At 41.0% G+C, this 10,042-nt stretch overlaps 1 protein-coding gene across 1 annotated transcript in view; it reads left to right on the forward strand.

Moving 5' to 3' along the window:
- The window catches only part of CA3 (carbonic anhydrase 3), a gene marked incomplete at its 5' end in the record, with an annotated part of 19,206 nt that overhangs the window by 3,642 nt on the left and 5,522 nt on the right, over nt 1–10,042 (forward strand). Inside the window, 3 exons of the mRNA XM_006020608.1 lie at nt 4,801–4,919; nt 7,293–7,385; nt 9,168–9,233. Of these exons, the coding sequence (XP_006020670.1) occupies nt 4,801–4,919; nt 7,293–7,385; nt 9,168–9,233 (278 nt within the window). The remainder of the gene's footprint in view (nt 1–4,800; nt 4,920–7,292; nt 7,386–9,167; nt 9,234–10,042) is intronic.

Raw genomic sequence — 10,042 nt, forward strand, 5'->3', positions numbered from 1 at the left:
CCCCCCCCCACCCCCCCTTGGATTACTTTTGGTGGCATTTGCATTGGCATTCTATTCTTGATAAGCTGCTTCATTAAAGAAATGTAGCTGCAGTATGTTGAAAGACCTTACTAACTACTGCTTACCATGCCAACTATCTTTATTTCCTTGGGCTTCTACTTTGCTGTATCCACCTGGTGCTGTCTCTTCTCTGATATGGATTGTAAACTATTTAGGATAGTGTCCATCTCTGTTTTGTACAGTGTCTAATAAAGGGGCCCATGTCTGTCTGCAGTCCTTGGACACTAGTATCAGACTTGTTGTTTAACAGTATGTGCAGTCAGCCATAGAGTAAAAAAGCTTTTGCAACAGTGCAGTTTTGACTAGGTGTTCACAAGTTGCTGATTTTGGAAAAAGTAAATAACTGAAAGCTCAAAAGGCAGAGTATTCTATGCCTACTGCTCTGTCTGTCTTACCAAATCTATTTGCAATGCAGATTTGGTTTGGGTTACGCCCAGTGTAATAACAAAACCACTGGGACAAGCCCCAATGTTCTGCCTCTAGTTGTTTGCTTGTTTGTTTGTTTTTGTTTTTTTCAATCTACATTTTTAAGTTGGGGCAAGACTTATGTATTCATTCTTTTTGTAAAAAAAGTAACACTTGCATTGATGACACAAGATATACATGTTGAGTAACTATGATGCCACAAGTGAACACTTTGATATCTTGTAAGCTATAGTAACAATAATATTTGCATTGTATTTGAATAATTGTGACCATATTCATATTTATGGCCCTTTCCAGCCACACACAACTGGTATGTGATGGAAAGATTTCAAGACCATGCAATATATTGCAAACAATATGCAAAAAAGTATGTTCATCTTATCTTGCACCTTTTTAGTGCACAACCTGTTTTTGTCCCATCTTTGCCAGGAATATTTTTAACATTCAAACTTCTGGGAGCTTCTTTAAATAAATAATAAAAAAAATAAACACTTCGGCTATTCGTGGAGAGTTGCTCAGTAGGTTTTTGGACAAAGATGCACCCCCTCTGTTCCCTGGATATCCCAAATGCAAATTTGCTTACCAGTTATACTTCCCACCCTTCTGCCATTGATGTCCTGATGGCTATAGGATAGGAGTTTTAGAGCTTCACAGTTCAGACACATTCCCTGCAAGTTGTCTTCTATTTCCTCATCAAAGCACTTGTTAGCAATTTATTTATTTTTTGGAAGTAGCATGTACGTAAACTATTTATATTAGTTCTGCTCTTAAATGCTTAGGCCAGCACTTCCTCTGACACAAACATTTACCAATTTACGATGAACAAGTGGACATGCTGGGTTCTGTGGCCATAGAAATAGTAAAGAATAACTAACAGTTTCAGCCCTGATAGGTTTCCTTTTGCAGTTAACCTAAATTAAACACAGGATCTTATTTTAATCTAATCCCCCTCAAACTTTTTACTCTGTTACCAGCCCTGTCCCCACCTGCTAAAAAAACCACTTGCATTAAAGAAATTAACAAACCATTACAGTGTTGTCCCCATAATTTATTCTATAGGGCAGCAGCTAGAAAACTGTTTTAAGTAACTTTCCAATGTTTGCTATTGATTGCTCTTGCAAGTAAATGAACAAGATGCCTAAATAGCGTTGAAGATCTGGGTCTTAACCTCTGCCTCAACTTTCCTATGTGTAAATATGAAATGGAGATGATATGTTGATAGCTCCTGATGAAAGGCTTTCTAAAACTGAAAATTTATTTGTGATGATTTATTTATGTATTATAAAGTCAGTAAGAGTTACGAGAATTGCACAGCTGAATCCAGCACAGTGTTTGCTTATGTACCCCAATGACTAGGATGTATGCCAACTAGTAAACCTTCCCTCTGTAGTTAGCACATCCTTTAATCCCTAGGTAATCCAGTATGCATGATATCAAGTGTTAATTGAGACCAACAGTGTTTAGGCACAGGAGGATTTAAGAATTGTATCAATGTTAACTTTGAACTTACAAGCTATTGTTGGAGGTCAAACCTTATTCCAAGTCTTTTGGGGCTGCAGTCATGGAGTGGGTTATCAGCTTTCTCCCTCGGGAGGCATGGGTATTAGTCTTGCTTTCAGTCATGAATGAGCATGAATTTGGAGTCTATCCAATACTGGTATCTGCTCAAAAAGGGGCCCAAACTTGCAACACAGTATGCCTGTTACTTTAAGTTGGTATTGGGGTGTACTAACAAATCTAAAGAAGCTTAGTTCCTCCCCAAACCCCTTATTTCTGAGAGGTTTGGTTTTTTTTTTTTTTTTTTTTTTTTTTTTTTAACCTTTTTTTTGGGGGGGGGGAAAGAAATTTTTCTTTGAACCTTTTCTTGGAGAGAGAGAAGAGAACTTCATTTACACTGTGAATTCAGCAAAATTCTGATAAACTTTGGAAATGTGCTTAAGCAGTTGTTGGGTGGGATGGCTTGAAACGCATCTTATTTTATTTGCATTTTTAAGAATAATCAACTGACAAACTGTAACCTCATAACTATATTTCCCATATTTTTCCAATAAAAAAAACCCAAAACTGCCAGTCAGGATTGTACATCAATCCCTTCCAGGTCTGTAGAGTGCCTGCAGACTCGAGACTGGAGGCTGCTCTAAGCTCTTTTGAGCCCTTGGTTTCTGAGGGCTTCTGAGTAGCTGCCAGGAATGAGCCTGGAATAGCTTTGCTAGTGAACTTCTGGGGCTTGTGTGTGTCAGTGGACTTGGTAGGTGGGATGTACCCAGCTCTACCCTTCCTGGCACCAGCTGCTGCAATGGTCTACATTTCAATAAGCACCTCTTGCTGTTCCGTCCCTTTCATGGACCTGTGCTCTGAAGACTATTTTTGTATATCATAGTGACGGTCTCATTTAAAATTCATAAATAGCCTTCAGAGCAAGGCCTGGAACCAAGTTTCCCTTTCCTATATAAATGCTCAGATTGCTAATCTAGCCTTTCTCCCTCTCACTACTGTTTTGAGATTCATTGGACCACAGAATTCTTGTTGCACGTTGGAGCGGTTTCAACTGGATGGTGGAAATTGTCTGCTTTGTTCCATGCATGGCAGCACTACGCTGGTGGGGAGAGCGCTCCCCTGAGAGTAGGGTAAAGTGGGTTTTAATTGCCTAAGGGTGAGGAGAGCATTGAATCTGTGCCTCCCACTTGTTCCAACTGATGTGTAACAGTATACTGACAGCACCACCACTGTCTGTTTTTAAAAGAGAATTTAGCCAGGCTTCCCTTTGGGAATACAGTACAGAATATGAGCTGTAGGAGAGGGTTCTGGGTGCTATCCTTGGTATAAGGCTGTGAATAGCAGCCTGGGGCTAGATGAATGGTGCTCTGTCCATCAGTGGGCTGTATCTGGCCACTATACCTGATCCAGCATGCAGGGTGGGGCGTGATCCAGCTGTGTTTTGGGGAGAGGGTCAGGCAGCAGCCCAGCCTGGTCCTGATCTGGGCCTTTGAGGGGGAGGGGCCATGGGCTGAGCCCATGAGGGAGAAAGGGGCCAAGTCCCAATCCTGCTGGGGGCGGGGAGTAGGGAGGTGTGGCCCGGCCCTGTGGGGCCTGGGCATTTGTCAGCGAAGCAGGTAGCGGCTTAGTTGCAACTGGTTTCGTGTCACCAAGTTTCTCCTGACCCTTGGGGAGCTGTGCAAGACTGGATGCCATGCTGCACGGTCTATGTGTCGGAGGTTGAGCACGCCTGGTCTAAGGTATGGAACTGAGCTCCTGAGGGATGGGATTTAAGCAGAGTATTTCCTTGGGCAGGTTCCTGCCTCCCTGTGCTGGCTGTTGTGAATCTGGGGAAAGTACCTCTTTCCCAGGCACTCTACAGGGATTTTTAGGTGCCTAGTTTAGGACTGTGGAATCTTCTGCTGTGGCCAGGTACTTGAAAGGTAGGTGTGGCAACATTCAACAATGCCATGTCTTGCTGGCTCTTGCCTTTAAGCTGTAAGCCCTAACACAAAACAATAAATATCCCTGTTCATGAACCAGATTTTTGAGCCATGTTTTCCTACCTGAACTTGGTCTTTGAATACTTGTTCTGGGCTCTTTATAGTTGATCCTTGGGAGTTCATTACCCCACAACCTGGAAAATTTATCTTAAAATTATGTTCTTACAGCTGATGATGGCCTGAAAGAGATGCTTTTAGCCCTTAGAGTTACTGTTTATATTGTCATGACATGGACTTTTTGGTGGCTTCTATTTTATGCCATGCTGCCAGCAAAATAGAAAAATCCCTTCCTCCTTTTGGGAGGATTGGAATTCTGTTTATGGATTACAGGTGCTCTTAGTTGTTCTTTTTTGTTTTTTCCCTTGGTACTTCATTGAAAATCAGTTTAGGGAGAAGTTATCCTCTATTTTGGATGAGAGAAGTATTTTGGCATGAGGCTAGACAGTCTTCCCTTGTGCCAGATGCTTTTTTAAAAAATGGTGATGGCACAGAGGTGTAAAACAGAATTACTTGTCTTGGTGACTACTACTGGCATTGCTTACAAATAGCCTGCAGTATTACATGTCTGAGAGGACACACGCATAGAAGCTGACTTTTCTTTCCATACCCCTTTGGTTCTGCCCAGATCCAGATGTGTAATTCTTACCTGTAATGTTGCCAGGCCCACCTGTGAGATAGTGGATATTTTTTTTTTTTTGTAATGGGATTGTTAAGGAGTGCTTGACACTTGTTTATTGTTCTCATAAGGCTTGGGCCCTTTTAGACAATAAAGGTGTGTAACCACTGTGCAGTAGAACTTCTTATAAAAGTCTGATGTTGATGTTCTCAATTGCAGTGCTAAGAGGTGGGCCAGTCCAAGGAGCCTACAGGCTACGCCAGCTTCACTTTCACTGGGGTTCTTCTGATGATCATGGCTCGGAGCATATTATTGATGGAGTGAAACATGCAGCAGAGGTAGGATCTTTTTTTTTTTTTTTTTTTTCCATTTTCCTTCTCTTCCCTACCCCATCCCTCATAGAATAATTCTAATCTCAGAAGCATTTTATTTCTGTTTGTTGAATGGCTGTCTCATAGTTGTTTAATGAAATCTGTTACTTCTGTGTATATCAAATGTACAAATGTAAATCATTTGTACAAAGAGATTTCCGGGGGACAAACAAAATGCCACGTTAGCAATATCATAATTTCTTTAAATGCACCCTAGCCTGAAAAATAATCAATGCTTCAAGATTTGCTTGCTGTTTTTCAGAAAACACAGCTGTTATAAGTGTTCCAATTTTTTTCCAGATGTGAGAAATGATCTGTTTATGTTGGTTTAACTGGCTATTGGAATCCTTCAGATGCTAATTGTTTAGCATCTGATTGCCATTTCAGGAAATGGTTTGTTTTAATATGAATGTGCCAAAGTACTCTAATTCAAGGAGTTTGGCCCTAATTGTTGGGTTTGATTCAACATTTGTTGTAGGGTTAAGTTACCAGTTCATTGGTATTGGAACATGTTCCATTTTCTTTCTTTCTTTGCTGGGGAAACAGCTTGGGCCTTATGCTTCCCTGTCATGGAAATGCTACTTTTATTTTAATTTGTATGAAGGGTATTCAGTGGTATGTCAGTGTTCTGACTTCTCAACCACAAGAGCAGAGCTATCTGCCTCTCATGCAAAGAAAATGTTGGCAGACAGAATGCATTTTATCATAGACTAGCCCATAATCATGTGAATGGTGCTATGAGTGACTTTATTTTTTTCCTTGTGGATTCCATGTTTAGTAGCATCAGCCACATGTGCATGCACATGCACCCCTTCCTATTTGTAAGCGGAGGATATGCGTTGTTTTGTTTCTACCAAGCAAAGACTTGACTAGTGCACAATTTTGAGACCTTGGACAGCACCCAGAATGGCTCCTTAAGCTTCCACTTACCTATTCCAGTGCCTAAAAATTGAAGTGTCTGGCCCCAAGATGGCAATCCAAATAGGCTGTATTGGGTGCCTAGGCTCTCTGCAGTGTTAGCAAAGGGAAGTGGTTCATAAGCTCTTAAAAGGAAGGCAGATGTCTGAACATCTCTAAAGGTAACTGATTGCACCAAGGGATGGGCAACACTAAGCACAGAGGTGTCTGTTTAGCCATGCTTCTCCAGAATTCGGGCATTTGACCAAGGGCTGCATGTTAAGCACATAACTTGACTTTGAGGCAGTCCTTAGTATAAATGGATGCAAATCTACACTTTCACCTCCTGGAAGAGTGCTCTAGCCACAGGGTTATACAGTTGACTAGCTGAGAACCCCATTCTGGCCCAATTTCTTGATCAGTGCATTGACAAGAATGCAAGAGTCCTAGAAGAACAAGCAGTGTGGGGCCCAATGATTAGGACACTGCTCTGGGGAAAGGGAATCTTGAATCCCTGTGCTGTTTGTCATTTTCATTAGAAAGTCAATAGTAGAAATAAACACTAGTAAAATATTCTATGCATCAGGGTGTCACACTCCTCAGGCCCTATGTGCTGAATGAATAGCATGGGCTAATTGGGGACTGTAGACCTGCATGCCAGATGAGGCACATATGCTGCTGGTCCAAGGACCACACTGTGACCTGGACTGGCCCTCATGCTGCACATGGGGCCAGTACAGCACAGGCCTTGTGCGGCATGCAGGTTCATTCAGAGACCCACACACAGCACATCAGGCCAGATAATAAAGTTCTGCAGGCCATATCTTTGATGACCCTGTTGCGTATTTTGACATTCCAGAATGGTGGTGGTGGTTTTCTCAACTATACAAAGAGAAGTGGGTCTAGAGTGCCTCTGGAAAAAGAAATAAAAACCTGTTGAAAGATGTCCTGAAAGTAAAATAGTGTGGTTATTTTTATTTTATTGTATTTATATTTAAATTTATTTTTTGGAGCTCTGTTTTTCTACTAGTTTATTGTAGGGAGGTGAATAAAGAGCTGTAGCACAGTAATTTGTAAAGCACCCCTTAATTGGGAAAAATTCAACCCTGAAAATCTGGTTGAGACTAAATACATCAATGGGTAATTCAAACAGTGCATGATGCATGTATAAATAATTCTTTTACGTTATCTGACTGGTTTGAAGCAAGCTTTCTGTTTTGTCAATCTCCATACATTTTTAATGTAGCCAAATGACTGACAAGTAGTTGTTGCACAAAGCACAAGGAGGAATTTTGCAGAAGGGATAGGATGTACTTTTTATATATATTTTCTGTTTATGCCAAGTCCTGCATTCTCCATACATTCAAAGTTCAGTGGGATGCATGAGGAAAGCAGGATTGTCATTGGCAGCATTAATAAAATTCAGCTTCCCTTGGTCCTCAGCTTCACATGGTGCACTGGAATCCAAAACACGGTAATTTTGCTGGAGCTTTGAAACAACGTGATGGAGTAGCTGTGGTGGGCATTTTTCTGCAAGTAAGTTTATTCTTGGTAGTATTATACATGCTTTATTCTTTTGAAAATTTAGGGAAAATTGTGTGTTGTATCACATTGGGAAGATGTTTAGAATGGTGCATAGGCTGAGGGTTTTTGTTTTGTTTTGTTTTTTTGAGGTTTGGGCTTCTTTTGTAACTTAATGCACATGCACCCTTAACACTTTGAGCCTCATCCCTGACTCTTTTTTTTAGTAGGCTTGAACAAGTCACACGTGCTGCATCTATACCACAGACCTTGGCTTGTGATATGAACTGAGGGAGCACTTCCTGGGAGCACTTCCTTCTGCTTTGCAAGTGCAGCATCAATGACACTTCTGCCCAGGAGCAGTCAGCTTTGCTTTGTTACTTGCTGACTGACTTGTATGTCAGGGAGCTGCCTTAAACTTCCCTGGAGGCTAAAACTTGCAAATAAGCAGCATGAAACACTTGCAACATCTCTTGGCCCTTTTACATGGCCATTTTTGATAGAACTGATGGATGTCTGCTATTCATGGTGAGAGGCTATTGAGCCTTTCCTCTACTATGTCTGACCTGATGAATAAAGATGACCAGAAGGGTCACTGCTTCCACTGTTCATGGCAGCTTATCCCATAGCTACCACCAGTATTCACGTAGCTTCTCATCTTTTTATTTTTCCTTGATAAGATAGGCAGTGCTTTTATCATTAATATCAATTAGTTAGGCCTCATCTTTTACGCTTTTTATATTGGGGATCATCCTCAAAACCTTCTCATTGTTGACATGAAAGGTTTCTGTTCAAGCCATTGTAGAGATGGATTATAAACTCTGGATTTGGCCCAGACTCAAACTTCTCCCAATCTGAAATTTGATCCAAGGTTTGGTTCATGTTAGTCCTCCATGTTAATAGACAAACAGCAGCATTGTATTTGATTGTCTAATATCAATAAGATATTGGAGGAATTCAGTAAGAAGTTGTTTGGTGCAAGTCCATCAGAACAAGTATGTTAAACTTCTATAGTTGATTTTTATTTTATTTTTTTTTTCTTCCTTATTTGGTTTTTTTTTTTTTTTTGTGCCCCTTAATAAGAATGAGGCATCAAGAGTGCTGGCTGTTTTAAACCGCATCTAATCTTATTTCATCTGCTAAAGCTTCTGGAAAAAGCACCTTAAGGGTCACACTTCAGCAGCCTACTTGCTGAGATAATTTTGAATATTGACCAGCCAAATTGTGGTGGACTTGGGAGAAGAAACCTAAGGCTGTAGTCTCTTTTGCCAAGCTTCATTGGCTGGCTTTATATAAGGATTGTAAGAGGAAGGCTTGGATGAATTGGCTTCATAAATGTACAAAAGGGGCTATGTGATGTGGGTGCCTGTAATAGCACAGTACTGGAGTTGATCACCCTGGAGGTCTTATTTATGCTATGACAGTGCAATATTTCAACTTGCTTGTCTAGACTGCTGCCCAAGCCTTCCCATGAATTGCTATCCTCTTCTGAAACACATTAGCTTTCCTACAGAACCCATACACAGAATATGGCATTAATGATCCTGCATGTTGACTTGTATGATCCAACTGAGACTTGTGATTTTTGGTGTGGGCAGAGGGAGGTCAACCTATAATACAAGACCACAGTCAGGATCTTCCCTCCATCCTAGAAACATTCTGTTTGGTATGAGATTTCTGAGAATGTTGCCAGCTAAACCAGTTAAAGGGATGTGTCCATTTCATTTGTTTGTGTAGCTGAGAGATGAAGAAAAATAATCTGGCATAACTACCTTCTTGTGCTTTCTGTATTTACAGGTGGGGAATACTCCCAAACCAGAGCTGAAGAGAATTCTTGAAGAAATAGATACTGTTAAGACAAAGGTAACAGTAAATGGCTTTACAGTAGGTTAACTGGATAGTAGCAGAACTATATCAGAAACGGGATTTGGTTGTCTAGCAGCTTTGCACTGTTGCAACAATGTGTAAGCAGCTAAACCATTCTGGGGAACATGGACTGGAGTCTCTTCTCTTCAGGTGGACACTTAATTCCTCTTTTCCTCCCCTAATGGTTTTCATGATGGCTTTGGATTCATCGGCTGTCAGGTAGCCAGTATTGAAATTGCCCTCTGATGTACAATCTAGGAAGCAAATGGGGAGTGGGGGAGGGAGATGAGCTGATTAAACAAAAGGATAATATTGGCATAACAACAAATGCATGCAAGTCACCCATGAAATAAATTTAGCCTGAAACTTAGAAGGCTTTTAACCATCAGATCAGTGGGTTCCTTCGGAACAATCTCTCAATAATCCTAGGGGCAGCCAATCTAACCAGTTTTAAGATGGAGTTTGTTTATGAAAAGGAGCGGCTGGAGACTTCCAGCTCTTTCATATCAGCACAAATGTCATCGCTATCCCTAGGTTAAAGTGTTTTTCAGACTGTTTCATTGTCTAAGAAACTAGTTCCATTCCCATTTCGGAGGCAGAACTCCTATGGCAGGGGGTTTGTAGAAATGTTACAGTATCGGGCTTTTTTTCTTTTCATAGTAGAATGAAATGTACTCCCTGGATGTTTGCCTAAATTAGTAGTCCATGACCCAGTTCAGGATCCTTTCTCTTCTACGCTTAAACAATTCACACTTCAGTGTACGTATGATATTAACTCTGTCTCCAACCTCCCCCCCCCCCCCCCC

The sequence above is a fragment of the Alligator sinensis genome, unplaced genomic scaffold, assembly GCF_000455745.1.
Source record: "Alligator sinensis unplaced genomic scaffold, ASM45574v1 scaffold717_1, whole genome shotgun sequence".
NCBI classification, from domain to species: domain Eukaryota; kingdom Metazoa; phylum Chordata; order Crocodylia; family Alligatoridae; genus Alligator; species Alligator sinensis.